General features: G+C 42.1%; 1 protein-coding gene across 1 annotated transcript; it reads right to left on the reverse strand.

The window, feature by feature from the left end:
• Window positions 1-492: 492 nt before the first annotated feature.
• Window positions 493-6,291, reverse strand: LOC135609856 (subtilisin-like protease SBT5.3). Its single transcript, XM_065103587.1, has 11 exons — window positions 6,133-6,291; window positions 5,919-6,031; window positions 5,742-5,839; window positions 5,490-5,654; window positions 4,826-4,934; window positions 2,373-2,907; window positions 2,113-2,210; window positions 1,756-2,001; window positions 1,570-1,684; window positions 1,268-1,481; window positions 493-1,199 (listed from the first exon to the last, which is right to left on the reverse strand). Exons 1-11 carry the CDS (start codon window positions 6,223-6,225, stop codon window positions 643-645), a joined length of 2,343 nt encoding a protein of 780 aa, XP_064959659.1. The 5' UTR covers window positions 6,226-6,291; the 3' UTR covers window positions 493-642.
• Between the last annotated feature and the right edge of the window lie 16,106 nt (window positions 6,292-22,397).

A 22,397-nucleotide genomic window follows, 5' to 3' on the forward strand; every position in this document is an offset into this window, starting at 1 on the left:
TCAACTAACTTAGATTAACTAAAAGGCCATATATGCAAGTTTCTCACCTTTATTTATTTATTATTAAAAAAAATTTAATGGTATTGAAGTATTTCTTTTATTATAAGGATAAAAGTGAGTAAGACTCAATTATATTTTGTACTCAAAACATAATATGTAATTATATATTCTTCTTTAAAAAAATATAAATTATAAGGATCAATTTTCGATCCGATTTGGATAGCTAGGATTGATAAATGAATGGTTTATGATAGATTTTTGAAAAAAACATATCTAGCATCTTACCTTATTTCTTTCATCAAGACTAATAAAACCTATCAATTTTATGAATATTTACCAAAGAAAAAAATTTCTCATAATCTCAAACAATCCAGTAATGACTTATACAAAAAGAAAAGTTTTACTGGCAAGAAAATATTGGCCTTCTTAGTCTATCATATTTTGTAATCTTATATCATATGCAAGTCCTCAAATTATCAATGAGAACAGAAAAAAGAAAAAGGAACTTTGCCTTTATTGTTAGCCATAATTGAACACGACAGTAATCTTTCACACAAACTAAGTAATCTTTCAATCAATCGTGCCCACCAATCAGAAAAGAAACAAAAAGGAAAAGATATTAGAAGCTCACAATCTCCCAATTCATGGCTTCCATGAGCTAAATTTCACCACCAGAGGAGTTCTAACACAGTGTTTGCCATCGGACCATATCAGTGCCCCAAACACGTAGTCACTGTTCCATGATTTGCGGTCCTTCGCCTTCATTGTCACCTCAAACTTCTTTTCCTCGCCTACCTTCTCAAACGCGAGCCTCGCGGGGTTCACAGCGACGGCAACGCCAGTCGGCTCTTTCACCCGAGCCACGTACGTGCCCGGAGACCCGACGTTCTTCACCACGCGCGTCACCGTGGCGGAGACCGACAGCTCTGGGACTGTGATCGATGGATAGTTCAGGTCTTCGATGCGGAGTGGGGTCGGTGGGCAGGAGTAGGCTTCTTCTTTGCTGAACATGGCGAGCTGGGTGGAGTTGTAGCCCAGCGCGCACAGGAAGTCGAGGTAGTCGTTGGTCGTCAGGTCGTAGACGAGGCCGGGATCCATGGCGCGGTTCGGCCGGACATGGCCGGAGCCGTAGGCGAAGGACGTGGCCTTGACGAAGGACGAGTTCAGCACCGGCTCCTCCATGTTGTCCCGCGTCCTCGCTGCAACGAGAGAAGTGACATCAAGCATGATTGCAATATGTCTTCGTCCAAGCATGCAAGATTGTTACCGGTCGTCATGATCGCTGATTTGATTGCAGCAGGACTCCAGTCAGGGTGGAGAGTTTTGAGAAGGCCCGCAATGCCGGAGACGTGAGGGCATGACATGGAGGTGCCGGAGACCGAGTTGAAGGCGACGCGGCGGGTGTCGAAGTCTAGATTTGTAGGCCCAACGGCGGCGGAGTAGGCGGCAATAACACTCACCCCTGGTGCAGTGATGTCAGGCTGCAAGCAGTGTGGAGAGCTTTCAGCTAAACAATGGAAGCAAGCCGCATCGGTCATGGGGAGGAGTAATGTGGCGTCTCTGGCGAACCTTGAGGATCTCCGGGGTGATAGTATTAGGCCCCAGAGAGGAGAAGGCCGCCATGAACGGCGCTGGCTTCGTCCCAAGCTCTGTCTTCGGGCTGGTAATGTACCCCAGTGGCGACCTAGAAAAGATTGCAGTGCATGTTATTGATTGCTATAATACGCCTTAACATGAACGACGGTGAAACCTTACTCGTTAGATTCGAGGTAGGAGAAGAGGGTGAGGCCATCGGAGTAGGTGATATGGGTTGCAGGGAGGACATGCGCGTCCGCTAAGATTTCATTTCCATTGAAGGCATCATTTGCGAGAACCATACCGACGCCACCAGCCTGCAGAACTGCTTCCCCCTTCTCCACTCTTGCAGTGACGCCGCGGAGACACACAACGATCTTCCCTGTCGCCTTCACCGGGTCTAGCGATCCCAAGTAGCACAACCTACTGCAGAATCAAAAGACTGGTGTAAGAATCTTTACTCAAGTCATCATTTAATCTTGTTGGTTGAAGTCAGAAGTGCATCCATGGATGACATATAAGAAGAACTTCACTCACGCCTTGTGCTCCGATGCATTGGCATATTTGGCTTCTCTGGAGCTGATCACTGGGTAGGCATTGTTGCCTGGCAATCCCTTTGGAGAAAGACTCTCCCCCTGTGTGAGATGGTTGGAAGAGACATGATGAGAAACAACAAATGCACCAAAAGTCATGTAGAAGAAGATCGAAAAGGAAAGACTGATAAGAATGAAACAGATATGTATCAGGTAAAGATTAACTGAGAACAGAGGTAGTAAACGTGGGTGATGGAAAGCAACCTGAATTCTCTTGTTGTTGTCGAGGATGAGAGAAGAGGGGAATTGCCTGTTCATGGTGCTTGCTCCCACAGTAAGCATCCAAGGTGACAAGTTGGAGACGGTAGCAAGCTGCGGGCCGGAGTTGCCAGCGGAGCAGGCCACCGTGATCCCCTTCCTGACGGCATGGAAGGACCCGATGGCCAACCCATCACGGAAGTAGTCAACCGGGTCTCCACCAAGCGAGACAGAGATGACGTCGACGCCGTCCTCGATGGCTGCGTCGAAGGCGGCGACGATGTCGGCGTCGAAGCACTCGCTGCCGTTGACGGGCGGCCAGCAGACCTTGTAAGCTGCGACGCGGGCGCGGGGGGAGCCGCCCTTGGCCGTGCCGTTGCCGTAGCCGAAGATGTTGGCGCCGGGCACGGCCCCGCCGGCGGCGGTGGAGAGGGTGTGTGTGCCGTGCCCATCGTAGTCGCGCGGGGAGCGGAAGGTGGCGTTGAGCGGGCCAACCATGACTTCATAAGCCTTGTTGAAGTACCTCGCGCCGATCAGCTTCCTGCATCCAAGAATTGTTCTTGAGACTGCAACACACAACAGAATCTGTCTCGCTGCTACAGTAGAATCTACTGCAAGCAAGCATGCATGTACATTCTTTCTTGCATACATCAACCATAATTGTTAGTAAAACTTGGTATTCCAATAGGACTGCTTCCAAATTCCTATAGAAACACTTCTCAATATACCAAAAAAAGATTACATATATTGATCCTCCTCAAACTTCATATTAGTGAGTTCTAAATCCCATTAATATTGAAATAACAAAAGAAATACAAGTTATGAGACTTGTTTTTGATACAAATTGATAAGCTTTATTTATTGGAACCCTGCACACGATATTTAATAGCAAGTCTGCTCTTCATCTCCGTAAAAAGTCAGGACCAGAGTGGTTGTTTGACCAATAAAAATGGATCCTTGTGCAGGGTGCCAACATGAATTTGTTCTTCAGATATGCCTCCTCCAGGAGCTCCCTCACCAGATACCTCCAAACTAGTATCGTTTAATTCATTGTATTCTCTGTAACTAAATCCATGGGCAAGCAAGCAGAAAACTAGAGTTAGTGTGTGATTGGATGCACAGGATTGGTGATCTCAAGCCAGGGTAAAAGAATGTTTAATGATGGCTTAGGAGACCATGGTGTCCTATTTGATCAGTTGGATCTGGAACAGGGTCTTCTAGCTTTCCAGGAAGAAAACATTATAGTGGTGGATTGTACAGTCTTTGAAAGGTTATATTATCTAGGACATCAAGCTGGCTTCTGCAGATAAAAGAAACTGGAAGATGAATTGTGTTTTTCTTCCCACATACTCACTCAGGCAATGCTACATGATATATATTATACGAGAAATGTAAGATCTGGAGTCATGTTCACCTTTATCCAGTATGTGCTTACTTTGAAGAAGCAGACAAATTTTTGAAAGAAAAAGTATGATCAACTTGCATATTTTCCAAAACTATCATACTTTTTTGTTGAGTTAGATCTTGTTATGCCAGATAATTAATGGAAAAGTGTCAGAGATAAGGACTTTGAATCAATTAGGATAAAGCATGTACCTGCTGAAAGTTGTAGGCTTTTAAATGGAAGGAATGGGTGCTATCGTGTTCATGATTGATGAGTTTGAGATTTTTTTATGGTGTAAAAACTAACAAGTAGATTGTGTTAAGGGTTTCTTCCATGCTATAGCTGACAAAGATTTGAACTCACTTTGATGGCTCAAAACTTTCTTTCTTCTTACTATAGAATAATATTTTCCCTTATGATAATAGTGATGAACATTGTAGGCTGATACAGCTAATTTAGATGACATCGATCGACATCACTCACTTTCACTAATATTAAAAAAGTATGACAATCCAAATAATAATAACTGTGGATATTTATAGTACTGAAAACACATACAGGAGCTTTGTTGCTCCACCTTGTTCAGAAGAACATTTCTTTTGCAGAAGCTTCTGTTCTATCTCAATTATCTCCAAGTGAAACTATTCATATTTAAAATGTCAAGTTCAATTAAAACTACTTTGTTCAAGTCACATATAAAGTAATTGGTGGCTCCTACACCTCTGCTTAGTCAAAAAATAAATTAATAAGATCTATGGAATGTTGAAAAAGAGTAGTAGCAAGTGAAACATCCATGACTTTGCTAAATGAAAATTAAAAATGCAATATCATGCAACATATAAACATGGAGGTAACTTCATGAATCTCATTGCTTAAAATCACATGATGATAAGGACTACAGCATACAGTAGACAGATGATTCTACTTTATATCTCTCTCACCATATGTACATGTTTTTTAGACAAGAAAATTTAGGTCCAAGTGGCATGCATCTATCAGAAAGGGCAGTGCCCTTTCCAATTATTGGTCCAGAATAAGTTCTAAAGACAAGGAAGTAAAGACTGCAGAAATAGACCTGTTGCATGAAAAACTTTCATCAAAGTCATTCTGACAGATTCCTTTCCACTTTGATGGAATTGGTCCCAAGTCATCATCTTTAAAGCTTTGTGCTTCTGGCCACACCCCTAAACATCCACAACCATAAGAAAACAAGCCTAGAAGAATCAGCTTGCCATCAATATAGACTGTTGGAGAATGGTCAATAAAAGCTTGGATTGGTTGATTAGTCAATGGTCCCAGACATACTTCTTTGACAAAGAACACCACTTGTGTCCCCAATTGACTAATTGAAGCAAGTGAGCTTCATGTTTTAGATTGGTATTGCCAACATGTCTAGATTCAAATTCTGAATTAGAATAATGGAGGTGAAGAACTACACGCAGATGGCAAGAAGGTGCCTGTCGACAGAGGGCACAGAGCCAAGTCATCTATTTTAACAAGTGCAGACTTCTGATCTTTTTAGATCTTTTCTTCTCCTACCAATGCAATGGAGGAAAAGGTCAAGATGCATTTCTAAACTGATGGAAGTAATACCCATCAATAAGATAAAGACAATTTGTTGTTTCATGAAAATGTTACAGAAACTGAACTGTCGATGTGAAAGGATGATAGTGAACCAAATTTTCTCCTGAGGAAAAAAATTGTAGTAAAAAGTAGAAAGCAGAATCGAACTGTGATACCAGTATCAAGATTTGCAATGATGGTGTCTTCTCCGAATCGAGCCTTTCTCCACAGTGATTGCTTTGGAACCCTGCCATCCCTCTCGAGGCCGAGGAATTCCCAGGAATGAGTAGTATGAAGTGTGTAGCCTCTGTTAGGAATCACCGAAAGAACTCCAGGGTACTCTAACCACAAGAACAGAAAGCAATGATTGAACAGGACCTTCTCTCGAAGAGCACAACATCTGAACAAGAACCGAAGACAAGCCCTACCTGATACCTTCATGGCCTCTTCCACCTCGAGGTAGGCCGCAAAGCCATTGATGTGGTGGGTGTACGAGTAGAAGATTGCATCTTGGACCTTCTCCTTGCTGTTTTTGATCAACAACATCAGACTCTGACAAGATAGATCGATCAAAACCAAAATTACTTGTACGATTTCTTTCTTACTCCTCCAGCACCGATCCTAACAGCTCGTAGTGAGACTCCGTGGCTCTCTTGGAAGCCTCCAGAGGGGACAATTCGGAGCTGTGCGAGTGCTCCCCGAGGTACACTACATAGGCCTGCAACAAGGATTCGTCCATAAACAGGAAATCAGATTGTAACGTGTCAGAAAATTCTGATCTTTGGAGGAAACAGAGGAGGAACAGATTGAAGGCAATGCCTGCTTGGCAGCAAAAACGGATCTTGGAAGCAGGAGAGGGAAGAGGAAGAAAGCAAGGAGAAGCGGCGCTGTGTTCCTCCTCGCGATCTCCATCTCCTCCTCGATCCAGTAGACTGAAAGAGCGTGCTCGGTTCCTCTCTTACCGTTTTGTAGCTCGGAAACTGAAGCCGCTCTTCAATGATCGGTAGGGATTAAATTATCTTTTTAATTAATTAATTAATTAATAATAATAATAATAATAATAATATTATTATTATTATTATTATTATTATTGTTATTGTTATCATTATCAAGAAAATGGATTGTCCGAACCCAAAAAAAAACATGAAAAGAGTTGAAGGGATTTTAATGAGGATAGCGAACTCTTTATACCAAATTAAAGGATGAAAATTGACAGGAATTATAATTTTAAGCTAAATTTCATCTTCACCAATGAAAAAAAAAAAAGAAACATGCGAAGTTAATTTATATCTAAGCTATAAATTATATTGTATTTATTAATCAGATATAGTCTCTATTAATATAACATTAGTCGCAATGCATTTAATATGGCCCGAAATATATATTTTATTTATCAACTACCCACTGGCATGAACTCGAGTTGAAAATTGAATTAAAAAAGTATTCCATCGATGTCAAAGTTCTTTTTCGAGACTCAAATGAATTAAATTATATGTGGCTAAAGAACGACATACCCGATTTGATTTGGTCATTTCGGTTCGGTTGAACTTCATATATATATATATATATATATATATATATATATATATATATATATATATATATATATATATATATATATATATATATATATATATATATATATATATATATATATATATATATATATATATATATATATATATATATATGAGATAAGACATATTTTGGTCCCAGATGAGTCACCATCGATGTCACACGTCACGTCTAAACCAATGTCAAAATCCGACGTCGCACGCCATCAGAACCCTGTGACGCACGTTAAGCTAGGTTCCGTACCAAGACACCATGCGACACGATTATCCCGAGGGCTCGGGGCGGTGTCGTCTGACGTCGCTCATGCATCCACCAAGATGACGAGTCAGGCATCCACCAAGATGCTTGCTCGTCAGAAAAGCCGTCCCATCCCACAAGGGTCAGCAGTCACACCAAACCGAGGCGCAACCAATCCTCGCACAATAGTATATAAACCCTTGGCCGACGCCCGGCTAGGGGGGAGGAAAATACTCGATATAAAAATACTCCACTGACTTGCTCGTCGGAGGGGCCAAAGTCGGGAAGCACTCGACGAAGGCCATTTTGCAAGAAGGCGGACACCCCCAAACGGTGAGCGCCTCAACCCGGGAATTGTCATCCAGTACACGAGGACGCGCTGTCATTCATCCCGGAGTTGGAGAGACGTGTCCCATCACAAACGGCGCTCAGGTCGACAAATCGAGAAATGCTGATCAACATCCTCTCATGAGGGCCCAGTCGACTTCGCTAGCCCAACTCTTGCCCGAGTTGCTCCGAAATGGCCACCCCCGAGCGGCGAGCGTCTCGACCCAAGAGATACCTTCCATCGCACAAGGGAGAGCAATGAGCCAGCCCAGATCCCGACCAACGTCGACCAACATTCCTTCCCGATGGCGCGACCACCTCATCATCCTACTTACTCCGCAAGAAGCTCCCGACATCGACCCGCGGACCTAACCGTGCTGACTCATCAGCCACGGTACTTTTGTTTACTAACAATATATATATAAATAAATATATATATATATATATATATGGCTTAAAATTATTACATAAAATAATAGGTATTTTGACTAAAGATGGTTGACTAAGTTTATTGGACAGATGTTACTGAGAGTGAAGGATTTAAACATTTCAAAGGACATGTATGTGCAATACTAAATATTAGAAAGGCAAATCCCATGAAACCAACGTGCATTGGGTAGGTGAAGAACAAATTCAACATGTTTTTCTTGTTGATTTAGATTACTTGAGTGATTCGGTAGATTAGCAATCCATCAAAAGAGGTGAGTGGTTGAGTTAAATTAAACTTTTCTTATATTAGACTTAATTGATCATGGAATCAAATGGGCCCAAAGGTTATTCTTATTGAAAAGTAATTATCATAAAGTCATTGAGACTTGGAATAGATGCAAACTATTTAATGTCATGATAGTGAATGGGTAGTTGCATTATTTGAAATCCAAGGATATGTAAAGCATGACATTTGACTAATTTTAAGCCATAATAATTAAAAACAAGATTTGAAATCTAAGTATTGTGATCTTAAGCTTCCATTGCTCAAGGTCTAAAGTTCTTGTTTTTTCCAAATCATGGGATTGATGACTCATTCTGGAATCCTTAATGGAATTTTTATAATCAAGATTACAAGCACATAGATGATGACAAATCTTCTATTCTACAGTGATTATTGGACAAAATTAATCATCTAGGAGTTCATCATTGCATTAATGTGGCCACTAAAAGAGATCAAACACCAATAGGCATGCCTGGATTTCATGATGAAGCACAATTTTGATCTTCCACATTCATCCTACTTTCTCTCTTCGAGTGCAGAGCTGTTCTCACAGAAGACGCCGTCAGATCAGATCCCTTTGCAGGACAAAGAATCCAATCAACTGGATCATCTCTCCTCGTCATTCCCTCATGCACACTGCGTGCACGGAAAGCTTCGCCATGGACGCAGTGCGGTGGGAAGCAGTCTCTCTTTAGTTCCGTGCATTGAGAACCCCACTGCAGCAAGCTACAGTCGCCATGGTTGGACACCTGATGCCGCGGGCACCAATACGATGTCGACAGCCATTCCTGTGGAGATACGTCTCGCAGAAAGTAAACAATGCGCAGGGCCTGCTCTCCATCTGCCTTCACCCTTCTGCAACTTTCACTGTTCATCATCGCAGCTTTTTTACTTCTGCTTCAACCTGTAAAGCACTAATCTCATTTTGGGTTTTTCTATCAGTGTTACATCCTATTTTATATCCTCAAAGAATTCTAACAAGATAAATAAAAAAAAATTTCACCCTTTGTTGGTGAATCTTTACGTCGTGACCGAGGTATCAACATAGCTTGGTCCAGTCTTGAATATACAATGTTACCCACGTGGATACTCGGGTGGTGAGGGCAAGCGTCGGGTTGGGTTAGGTTCGAGCTTCGTCCCCCGAGTGCGGTCTTCTTTCTTGGCGAGTAGCCTGCTTCTCGGGTGGTGAGGGCGAGCATCGGGTTCGAGCCTCGTCCCCCGAGCGCGGTCTTCTCTTTTGGCGAGTGGCCTGCTTCTCCACCGCTGGACTCCTGCACACAAGTCGAGGTCGAGAGAGGGATTTCCCGACTCGACTCATCCGAAGCTTAAGTTAACTTTTGATGAAATGAGATAGAGTTTAGTGTTCGAAGTCCCCTCCTTCCTTATTAAGAAGGGCTAGCTTTTATACCTGCGAGGATGAGTTGGTTATATGGGGTCAATTAACTACAGTCGGCTCTTCGAGCGGCCGACTTTAGCTTCTATATGACCGCCGACCGACCTGCATAGATCGGTGCTGTGCGACGTTGCCCCGAGCTTTCCGGGATGGTTGTACCGTGATGATGTCATTCGTACAGAGGGGGCGGCAAGCGGTTGCTCGCCACGTGTGTGCTACGCGCCACATCATACTTGAGGTTCCACGTCTACACCGTCGTGTCTGCTGGGGGGGGGGGGGGCTCGGGGCATGGCTTGGTGCCTTTTGTCAATTGGGTTGGCTATCGTGCTTGGACTGGTGGTTCAGTCGTCGATTGATCGGGAGCTTCTATTCGGGAGCTGGACTGGTCGAGCGACATAACTCAAGGACTGGGCTAGCCGAGCAACACTACTCGGGTGTCGGACTGGTCAAGCTACACTGCTTGGGCATGTGACTCGGACATTGGACTGGTCACGAGGCGTGGCTCGGGCATCGGATTGGCCGAGATGTGCCGCGGACATTGGATTGGCCACGAGGCGTGGCTCGGGCGTTTGGATTGGCCGAGCCGTGACTCGAACATTGGACTAGCAGCAAGCCAAGACTCAAGCATTTGACTGGTCGTGAGGCGTGACTCGTATATTGGATTGGCCGAGCAGCACTACTCGGGTATTGGGGACTGGCCTGGCCGAGCAGCGTGGCTCGGGTGCTGGCTTGGCCGAGCAGCATCACTCGGGCCCATGTTTGGCTGAGAAGCTGCTTTGACATCGACTAAACCGACCAGCGACTTGCTGCGCATGACTGAACCGAGCTCCGCTGCTCGAGCAGCACTAGCTTGGCCGAGCAGCATCACTCGGGCCCATGTTTGGCCGAGAAGCTGCTTGGATCACAACTAAACCGAGAAGCGATTTGCTGCACATGATTGAACTGAGCAGCGACTTGCTGCACATGACTGATCCGAGCTGCGTTGCTTGAGCAGCACTGCTCGAGCACTGGCTTGGCCGAGCGACATCACTCGGGAGTATGTTTGGTCGAGCAGCAACTCGGACCTCGACTGAACCGAGTAGCGATTTGCTGCACATGAATGAACCGAGCAACAACTTGCTGCACATGACTAAACCGAGCTGTGTTGCTTGAGCAGCACTACTCGAGCATTGGCTTGGCCGAGTAGCATCACTCGGGCCCATGTTTGGCCGAGCAACGACTCGAACCTCGACTGAACCGAGCAGAGACTGATTGCACATGACTGGCCGAGCAACATTACTCGGGCACTAGGGACTAGACTGGCCGAGCAATGTAGCTCGAGCATTGGCTTGGCCGAGCAACACTACACGGGCCCATGTTTCACCGAGCAACTGCTCGAACATTGAATAAACTGAGCAGAGACTGATTGCACATGACTGGCCGAGCAACATTACTCGGGCACCGGGGACTGGACTAGCCGAGCAACGTATCTCGAGCATTGGCTTGGCCGAGCAACACTCCTCGGGCACTGGAGACTGGACTTGCCGAGTAGCATAGCTCGAGCATTGAACAAACTGAGCAGTGACTGATTGCACATGACTGGCCGAGCAACACTGCTCGGACATTGGGGACTGGATTAGCCTAGCAACGTAGCTTGCGCATTGGCTAAACATCTTGGGAAGCACCTCCTCTCTTTTTTTTTTTTTATCTGCACATCTTGGGCTCTTCTTCTGGTCTTGTCGTGGCGGGTCTTCTTCTTTCCCCGATTTGCTCACATGGGTAGCTCTTGGTGGGGTCTCTTGTGTGACTCATTGTGCTTTCTTGCCACTAGTGCCTTTGTAGCAACATGCTGGTTGGCCCGTTGGAGCATCTTGGGAACGGTCGATGGTGATCTCTCGACCAGCGACCATAAGAACCTTGAAGGTCTTAGACTCGTCAAGAACGCCTACATAACCAAAGAGGGGTGGGCATCTGGAACCCCTCGGATCTCAGTGGCAAAGTGGGCAACGAAGAGGGAGAGAGATTCATCCTCCTTTTGCCTTAGCCTGAGGAGCATGGTTGCGGACGGTTTAGGTCGTGCACGGGCTAAGAAGTGAAGCTCGAGTTCCCTTGTAAGCTGATCAAAAGACGAGACCGATGACGGCCTCAATCGATTTTATCGCATCCAAGCCGGGCCTCGAAGGGTGGTAGGAAATTCCCAACACATCAGGGCGTCAGAAGTGCCATATAGGGTCATCTAGGCTTGGAAGGTGGCGACATGCTTTGCTAGATCGGAGCCACCATCATAGGCCTCCAGCGTTGGGAGGTGAAAGTTGAGGGGGATAGGCCTGTCCTGAATTTCTTGGGCAAAGGGAGACCCGATCAAGGTATTTTCCCTGAGCTCCTCCTTGGATTTATGGAGTTCCCTTTGAACCTCATCCATGCACCGATTTGCCAACCGTAATTGGGCCCAAAGCGAGTCGTCCGCCAAGTCGAGCGATAGGGTGTTGGCTTCGGGGAAGGTCAAGGCACCACATATGGGCATAGGGACATTGTGCTTTGTCGCTAGCCTCGGGTGTCTCGATTGCTCCCCGATTGGGGAGTGAGCATTTGGAGCCAGAGGTGGTTGGTTGACCGGGGTGGCATTGTGAGGTGTAGGGATGAGCGTAGGTTGGATCACGAGCGATGGCCGTGGGGGGCAAATTGTCTGCTAAGCTAGTTGGGGTATGAGAGGTGCGATGGTTTGCATCATCCCAACTAATGCTTGCACTTGGCGGGTGAGGCTGAGGAATGCCTCGGTTGAGACAGCAAGTTGCCCCGTGATATTCTCGGGAGGTGACAACCCGAGATCAATGAATAGCCGCCAATAGCGGCTCGGGGTCACGGCCGAGATATTCTCTTCTATGCTTGGAGGAAGTGAGAGTTGCCCTCCAAACCCAAAGGTCGGGTGAGTCGGGGGTCGCTCTTCTCTGGGATGCTCTCTCGGGTTGCTCGATTGGGGGCGTCCTTATGACATCGGGCCCTCCTTCTAGCGCCAAAATGTTGGTGAACCTTTACACCGTGGCCGAGGTATCAGCACGGCTTGGTTTAGTCCCAGATGTACAAGGTTGCCCATGTGGATGCTCGGGTGGTGAGGCCAAGCATCGGGTCGAGTCAGGTTCGAGCTTCGTCCCCCGAGCGCGGTCTTCTCTCTTGGCGAGTGGCCTACTTCTCGGGTGGTGAGGGCGAGCATCGGGTCGGGTCAGGTTCGAGCTTCATCCCCCGAGCGTGGTCTTCTCTCTTGGCGAGTGGCCTACTTCTCCACCGCTGGACTCCTGTACACAGGTCGAGGTCGGGAGGGGGATTTCCTGACTCGACCCCTCCAAAGCTTATATTAACTTTTGGTGAAATGAGATATAGTTGAGTGTTCGATGTCCCCTCCTTCCTGATTAAGGGGGGTTAGCTTTTATACCTGCGAGGATGAGTTGGTCGTACGGGGTCAATTAACTACGATCGGCTTCTCGAGCGACCGACTTTAGCTTATGTACGAGTGTGACCGACCTACACAGATCGGCGTCGCGCGACGCCGCCCCGAGCTTTTCGGGACGGTTGTACTGTGATTATGTCTTTCGTATAGAGGCGGCGGCAAGCGACTGCCCGTCACGTATGTGTTGCGCGCAACATCGTACTTGAGGTTTCACGTTTGCATCATCGTGTCTGCTTACTTGGATCCACATGGACAATACCAAAATATGCCCTATCAAGATTGATCCAAGGATAAATGGGTTAATTATTTTATCAGTTATACGTTTTAAAATAAGATTATAATATTTTTGATACCTTCATAGAAAAGAGAGAGAGAGAGAGAGAGAAGCATTGAGTTTCTACTATATACAAGTCATTGTCTAAGGTATTCGTCATGTGTCGCATTCAAAATAGGGATACATGACATTAGTTGAAGTGCAAATGAGTCGGAATGAGTTGGTCAAGGAGAAGGAATTTATTACATGTCAGTATCAACGAGAAAAGAATGAGATAAAGACGGTGTTAGAGAAAACTAAATATTTTTCTTCACATTAAATGCATTAAATATTTTTCTTCACATCTACTCTCCACTTCCTCTTCACTTTCTCCAGGCAAAAGAGAAGGCTGTGGATCAAGTCATGAACTAAACCTCTCTTTGATCTGTTTTCATTTAATTTTGGTATTATTTCATGTCCTTAGATGTCGTTTGACATGTATTGCTAATGCAGGTAGCTCCAAACATTCAAACATGACACCTTACCTACTTGTCATATGTAGTGATAAATATGTGCAGTCTTAAACAATTTGAGTCAAAAGTCTTACTTGATGGTCTGTGAGCCAAATCTTCTGGAACTCCAAGTTTTGTCTGGTGACAGATATACATTGTATGAACACATGATTTCAATAAACCAAGTCAGAATCTGTGAGCTAAATGCATTGGAGAGGTAGTAATATTTCAACAGCATATCATGCATAGAAAGGAAAACAAAAGCCTTCTGTCAATGGTCCATAGCAATTCCACAAATATGATAGCAAATTGGATTTACTGTTATTTAATTTTCCAACATGTAGTAGTTACTAAGCAACTAGTATACTACTCGGGTTATCATGGAAAGAAGAAATACTATCGCTAACTTGGATTTAAATTTTGGATCAATGATTCAGACTCAATAAAATTAATAAGTTCAGGACCAGATTGCACCTATATTACCATGTTGATCAGAAGAATTGCATGTAACTTTCATATTTGAACTTGACGGGGAGAGTCTTTTATGGCATTAACAATTAATCCTCTCAACAGACCACTTGAGTCGTACACAATTGACTCATGCATCATCGAGCTACTTTGTACACAGTTTAATTGTATCAAGATGCAGAAAATGGCCAAGTTCAAAGAATGGTGTGGGGCTAGGGCTACTATGCAGAGAGATGAAGGACAGGCACCAGAAACTAGGTGACTGAAATGTCAAGCAATAAAAGCTTAGATTAGTCACTTTCTCTTGCAGATCACATGGAAGTAGGCTTGTGCTGGAAATTAATGGTAAGTGAGAGGCCTCTTACCAATTTGTTGAGCATGGGGTTTATCAACACATAAATGAAAGACATCAGAGTGGAGAGAGACATTTCAGATTAGCAAGTGATGGATTCAGCTGGAAGTAACATGCACATGACATGGGCAGACATAAATGTGAAGTGATTTCAGAAGAGGGAATGCTGAGAGGTGCAAAGGCCCTCTAAGTTAGGGATGTGAGGAAAAAAGGTAGGGTCATGAAACAATAAGAATACAGGAGGTGAGGACAAGTTTTCTTGGCAGCTATATTCTTGCAAGATACAAATTTATCAAGGGCAAGAAAGATGCTACAATGAAATGATTGTGATGAAAGAAAGTCTCCATCTTGCCAAACAGGAAGGACTGGATAAGATCAAACCAAAGGTTCTCTCATATTTATAAGGAGGCTGACAACAAGGTCATCTAATTTTTGGAGAGGTGAATGGCTGCAATGACTAAAATTGTTGAAGTAATATATACCTTTCAAAAAAGAAAATAAAAGAATTTGAACGGCTTGACTCACTGAATAAACCACACTGCATGGAAGTCAGTAAAGAAAAGAGGTAATTTGTTTAGTGGTGTGTCCATTGATGAGTAAAAAGTATAGATCAAGTCTGGTCCACTGTATTCAATTGGCAACTTGGAGGCTAGCTGATGTAACAAGGAATTAATTCCATGGTACAAAACACATTAAATGAGAAGATGATACAATTGCTTCAGACTCTGCTCTGATCTAATTTGCGGGTCCCTGAAGAGGAGAGCACTTCTTGAAAATTCACTTTTCTGACAAAGACTACTTGAAGTTGCCACTAAAAGTGTCCTTTTCAGAAAATAAATTGTTTGTTTTCATCCATATCAAAACAAGCAAATGAGCATATACTCTGAGGAGAAATATAAAACTCGTGTAATGAAATGAGCATTTTTTTCATTTTCTTCAAAGTTTCTTTTTATCACTTCTCATCTACTTCTTCTGATTATTTTTGGGAATGCAATTGTTAAGAATTTTTTGGGCTGTCCAAGTATGGATCAGCCAAACAACACCAAGTCCATGACACAGAATTAAGATGATCTTATCCAAAGTGAATGACAAGAACAAAGTATAAATTGAGATACATTAACATTACCATTACCATTGAATAAGCAACCAAAGGAAGAGCATTTTGGCTATTTTTGTTCAAGGTAATGATAAAATAACAAACAAAATTTGCTTAACATCTTAAGATTTCAAAGGCCTTTTCTTACATGTCAACCTTTAGTAAAGAAAACCAATGAGATACTAGAAACCAAGAATGCCTTCTAATTAGTTCCACATTGGTTAGGAGTTAAACAGTTAGGACCATATAAGAGCTGCCAAGTTACTACTCTTTTTATGGCCCTTTTGGATGGATCACAAAGAACAAAATCATGCTGTTCATACTATAAAATGGATAATATCTCAGAGATATAGGGAGCAATAATTTGCCAATTAAAAATAACTTATCGTCAATAGTTTTATGCAAAGCAAACATTTCAACAATGATTATCCATGAAATTAACTTACTTGGATTGCACAAAATAGCCAAAGACATGCATCACAATCATCCCTGTGACTGTGCACATTTTTTGTTTTCTATAGTCCAAAAACTATATTATTGCAAGAAAGGACATCACAGTAACAATAAAAAAGGATGCTAGTTTTTGTTTGCTTATTAACAGCTAAAAATTACACACATCGTAAGATAACCCATCAAGTCTGTGCACATTTTTGTCTTCTATGGGCTGAAACTTAGAATTTATTGCAAAAAAGGACATCTCACAGAATCAGAAAAAGACAAGAAGCTTGTTTCTTTCTGCACATTAGCGGCCGGAAGTTATGCTGAAAGACAATCTATCAGGTCAGAGAATCTAAACATCACTATTGTGGAGTACATTACGTCATTTTAAAATAATTTGGATGCAGATTCTTTTGGAAGTTGCCGCATAAACTCAAATGATTATCATGATCTGAAATCGTCTTCAAGGGGATAGTCTAGTGATTGAGATGCAATGCATGCAATCTTGATGTCGTGATTGCAAATCCTGTTCTAAGCATTTCATATACATGTTATGTGATATTTGAATGGATAGAGTAAATTAAGGAAAAACATGATGTAAAATCACTTAGTTAAAGATAATAATTTAACTCAACCTTATGTCTAAAAAGTAAAGGCAGAAGACCCGTGCAATGAAAAAACAAATGAGAAATATTACACCAGTAGGTAGAGATTAACATACATGTAGCATAGCTTCCTTCTACTTGATTTTAAAGGACAACAGAAAAGCATAATACCTATCCATTTTTTGCTTGATTGGATGCAGAAAAAAAACATAAATAGCACATTTTTCCTTCAAAGTAAGGAAATATAAATCTTATCATCTTGTTTTATACTTTTTCCTTTTTTAGCTGAAGACTTGTTTATTGCTTAGATTATATGCTACTCCATATCACTATTATTATTATTTTTTTGAAGCATGTTAAACATGGTATAGATTGATCATTCATTCCAAACATGCTCTAGATCTAGGTGTAGATCCACTCAAGATCCACGTGGATATGCGGATCTAGCCTGGATCAGTGCTGATGCAACCTAGCTCAGCAATGATTTAACTTAGATCTACATGAATCTAAGTTTTATCCACAGAGATTTGGCCTAGATCTGCATCACCGATCTGATTTCCTGAAAAAACTACATATTGCCTTTGATCTAGAATGCAACATCAATATTACATAGTTGTTGGACTATTGACCTTATAGGATTTGGGTTAGTTTAATGTCCCTGCTTTTCTACCATCCATTCTTTTGATGTAAATCCTTACCCTCAAGTTGCCTGTCTACACTAGAAACAACTACTTCCGATGGCCTGATTCCACATGCTTCTTAGAAGAGGTGCATGAGGCTTTAAAAATAGTTGAGTTTATTGATGGAGAAGGAATAGGTTAGATCAAAAGCTCTGAGCTCAAGACAGTTAAATTTGTTCAAAGCCCAGAAACACATTGCTGATAAACATCTACTTTGATGAGAAAAGTAAAAAATATCTATGGACAATAATCAACTTATTCCCCTTGTGGATATCCTTCTTTGAGCTCTTTTGTTGTTGGATGGATGGCATTTGAATTTCTAGATAAGAATGGAATTTGTTGGATGAACTTCCTCTACAATTTTCTCAAGACAAGAATGGCAATTAGAGAAGGTGCATCAGTAGCATTAAGAATATAGTTAGCTTTGTCTGACATCTAAACATATACTAGTATTTATCACAACATTAGAAAGATAGCCACTTAGGGAAGAATATAAAGAAGAAAATGAAATACAAAATTGAGTATCACCATGTTTGAACTCCACCGACCAGGTTTTCCTCCTGGCTGTCTAACTTAACCTAATACATGTATGGGATAAACCTGAATCTAAGATAAAATAGCTGAGTAGTCCATGATGACTAAGGTAAGTTGCACTTCATGGAAACTTAGACTTAGGTGTATCAAGGATATTGCCTGTTTTGCCCAAACAATCAAGAGACTGGAACAGAGTCGGCACACTGACACAATTGCCTACTGTTCCAGTTGCATGGAATCCCATTTCACGAAGTAAGCAATTCTCACCTTTGCAGACAAGAAATAGAAACTATTGACTGCCAAATGAAACTTTATGCAACAGTATGCATCGTATGCAGTATCTATGTTAGACACGTTTGATTGAGTTGTAAAAATTATATGCATGGCCGGGCTTGTTCATATAATCATGAGCACCTTGATATTCCAGCAAGTCTAATACATACAAAGAAATATACATATATCACTAATATATTATGCTCATGCATTCATTAAATATGTATGTATTATAGCAGGTCTAATACATACAAAGAAATATACATATATCACTAATATATTATGCTCATGCATTCATTAAATATGTATGTATTATATCTTTTTTATGCAAATTGCTGATCTACACAGGTACACACTTCACGAAACTAAAAAGAAAATGCATACAAAAGTTTCCAGCATAGGCTGTCAATTTATCCATTCCTTCAGCCACAATTGTCTGATTATGGGAATCTCTTGTCACCACAACTTCTAACAATGTAGTATAAAATCTCACAAATTCACAAAGATCAACAAGAGATCTTTTTTGTGGAATTATTCTTGACAAACTAATGGACCAGATTCCTAAAAATGAATATTTTATCCTTCATTTGCGTAGAACATTAGCGACAATATCCCATTTTAGCAAGACCGAGAACTAAAATTGAACTTAAAAAAAAAGAAGATTCTGATCAGATTTAAACTCTCTGTTCAACAAATTAAAAGCATGCATACAGAATGGGCACAGTTCACGCATGGCAACAGACAAAGAACGTAGACTGACAGAATAACAATAAAATAAGCAGAGATAAATCAGATGCGAAAACAAAAGGCATAAGAAAGAACTGAGATGGACCAAATCCATCATCACACTCAAGCCTTTCATCAGTCCGTACGAAATTTAATGCTAACGACAGTAATATTGAGCAAACAGTTACCTCTGCTGCGATATGACGAACATCAAATCTGCGACAATCAATCGAGATTTGATTCAACTGTGTCATATCAATCAACCCTAGCAACAGACTTGTACCTTTTCTCAGTACGCGATAATTTATGTTCACAAGAAGAGAGATAAACAGAGAGGAGGAGGAAAGATGGATCTGGAGATGGATGGATGCGGAAGTCTGGATGCAGAGGTTTATCGACCGATTCCAGCTTTGTACCCTCAAAAAGCAAGAAAGAAACTGATCAAACCCACCACCACGAAACAGACCAACAAGGCCAGGAAGAGATCGATAAACCGCTGCGCCCAGAGATCACTCGATTCGCGAGAAGAAGAAGCAAGAGGAGATCTGAGATTGGAGATGAGAATCACTTACTGCGGAGCTCCTCCCGTGCCGCTTAGGATCGAGAAAGGCGATTATAGAAGGCATGTGATGTGAGGGAGAATTTGAACTAAAAATGATCATGAAAAGGAAGGATTAGAAAGAGGAGGAAGCGATGATGATGGTGATGATGATTACGCGAAGCCGATATGATTTGATGGGGAGTGGAGTATGTGGGAAGAGAAAGGACATCTGAGCTCAGCATGACGTTTTGCATGTCTAGCTAGAACAATTTTTTCTACCCGCATTAAACACACCGTGCGTAAATAGAGATACAGGTGGAGCCCACTTGATTGTTCTACGATATCTCGGCGTAGACGCTACGGGTATTGCGACAAGTAATTTTAGAAAATTCGGCATAACAACTTTCGTTGACCATCAGGACTCTACCCATGCGGGCGGAGCGCGAGTTTGGGATCATCACGTGATGGACGCAGATTACCTGTCTCACTCAAGACAGGCAACACCTCAGGTCCCACGTGGTTTTACCATGGTTCACGCATTACATGGGCTCCAGCTCCACAACAATCGTATGAGTTCCCGTGTTTCCTGCAATTATCCGTGCAGGAAAAGATCTCTCTCGCCTTGGGTCAGCGGAGCCAATCGACGTGGGTTCGGATTTTGGACTCAATTCCAGGGTTCGGATCGACCGACCTATAATTTATGACCGTTATTGGGCCATAACTACCTTCTTTGGAGTATTGCAGGATACGGACGCGGATCCAAATTGCATTAACCCAATACCTTTATTTATTGGGATGATTCATGGGTCGAAAATATAAGTAATATGATACTACCCTGAAATTTCACATGTTAATAAAATAATATTTACCACAACAAGAAACAGACGTCAAATGGTAGCAGAATTGCTGCCAAGGATAAATGTGTTAGAATGTGATGCAGGGTTGCAAACCGGGGTTGGTTTTGTTCTTGTTTTGCTAACAAGGCAACAGTCATGATACATCTTACAGAAACTTCACCACCAGATAAATATCTACGGTTAACACAAGCATCGGTTCAGTATAAACAAGGGGTTTTATTCACCATTTTGAGCTGCTCTGGGTTGGAATCCTTCACTTTGATGAGGATTGGTGAAGAAATAGTTCATTGTTGGGATGATTGCAGGTTTCTGTACCGCAAGAACTTCCGGAGGCCATGATCTGCATATCTGTGTCCTTCTTCATGGTTGTTGATCACCCCTGAAGTCCTGCCTGCCTTGTTAACCCTGTGATCCAATTGATGCACATTAACATGGAAAAATATAGAAATGTGAAGGATGAATCCATTGTGTTTGTTGTAAATGCAGAGGAGATTGAGAGTTTTGAAGCAGTATCAGAATGAGATCGTCACTGCGCACATTAACATGGAAGATATGCCAAGGAAAGCATACTGGGGAAGATGAAACCATTGTGCTGGTCATACATGTGGTAAAAGATCAATCAATAAATTACTGCTCAAAATCCAGACTACAACGTGAACAAGTGCCGATCTGGATTACTGCAGAAACAATTAGTCAGCAAACAAGCGCAATGCCTCTGCAAACCAGAGGAAATTAGAACATGAGAATTGAAATAAAACTACATAATTCTAACTCAAATGAAAAGAAATAATCAAAGATATTATGAAGCGTGAAACAGGAGCTAAGCTATGATCTTTCGACTGAGAAAATCATGATCGAAAACAACATCGAATGTTATGCTATTTGAAAATAGTTACTCCTACATAGTTTCGATTTCCAATCTCCCATTTTGATTTCTATATATATTTCAAAAGAGTTTATGAATTATATTCTTTCAGTCTTTTTTTTTCATTTATCTCTATATAAAAAAAAAAACACTAATGATACCATCCATCCATATATTTTCTTTAAACTCAAATTTAAAATCTCATGAGTTTAAAATTAAGAAAACCTATAATATCATATAATTTGCATATTATCACATGACAATAAAACCTTGCTTCTAAAGTGACATAACAAAATGATTCAAATATCTATATACGATACCAAAAACATTTGTCAGAATATATATGCGGCATTCGATCGAAAAGAGAAGCAGGAAGAAGAAGCAATCCGACCTGACACCAGGGTTGGTGTACACGTTGCGGACCAGCTTGAAGCCGCACATCCACACGGCAAATCCGACCGCCGCAAACAGCGGGTACGCCTGATCATAACAACAGAGCGTGAGGAGGAGGAGGAGGAGGAAGAAGCACAAGGAACGATCACAAGACCGAGCACGGAAGAACTCCAAACCTCGGGCCTCATCCAGCGTGTCATGGTGGAAGCAGAGGAGGAAGAAGCAGCAGCGGTGGAAGCGAGCGATCGGAGCTGGAGACGGGAGCGGGGTTGAGGTGAGGTGAGGGCCGCGAAAGGGAAGTTAAGGGCGCCAGAAGGGAGATGGTTGTCATTTGAATTGAACGCACGAGGGCCGTTGGATGAGACTTCAAGGGTCCAGGATTTTCTTGGTATCAAAACGGAAGCCGAGCGGTTTCGTTAAAATTAATTTGGCCATTTTCGTTTTTTTTAATTATCCATTTTGTATTTCCAACAATTATGACATTTCTTTTTGTTAAGAACAGATAATTAAATTTTATTTTATAATATAATTACTAAAACCAGATTAAATCGGAATGAATGGGTCGAATCAGAATGAGCATTCCTTTTTTTAATTTGTCCAAAATATATTATATTTCTATATTTTATTAGATCAAATCAAATAATAAGGGATTTTTTCTAAAGATATTATAAAGAACTAAACGGATTTTAACATAAAATAACAATATTATAGATTAAGAAGAAGGAGTGCAGACGTTAAATCGACCATCCGATTAATCATATTGTTTTCCCTATGTAAATTTCATACAAATCAAAACAATTCAGTAAATATTTAATGTTTGAAA

This window comes from Musa acuminata, chromosome BXJ2-4 (genome assembly GCF_036884655.1).
Source record: "Musa acuminata AAA Group cultivar baxijiao chromosome BXJ2-4, Cavendish_Baxijiao_AAA, whole genome shotgun sequence".
NCBI lineage: Eukaryota > Viridiplantae > Streptophyta > Magnoliopsida > Zingiberales > Musaceae > Musa > Musa acuminata.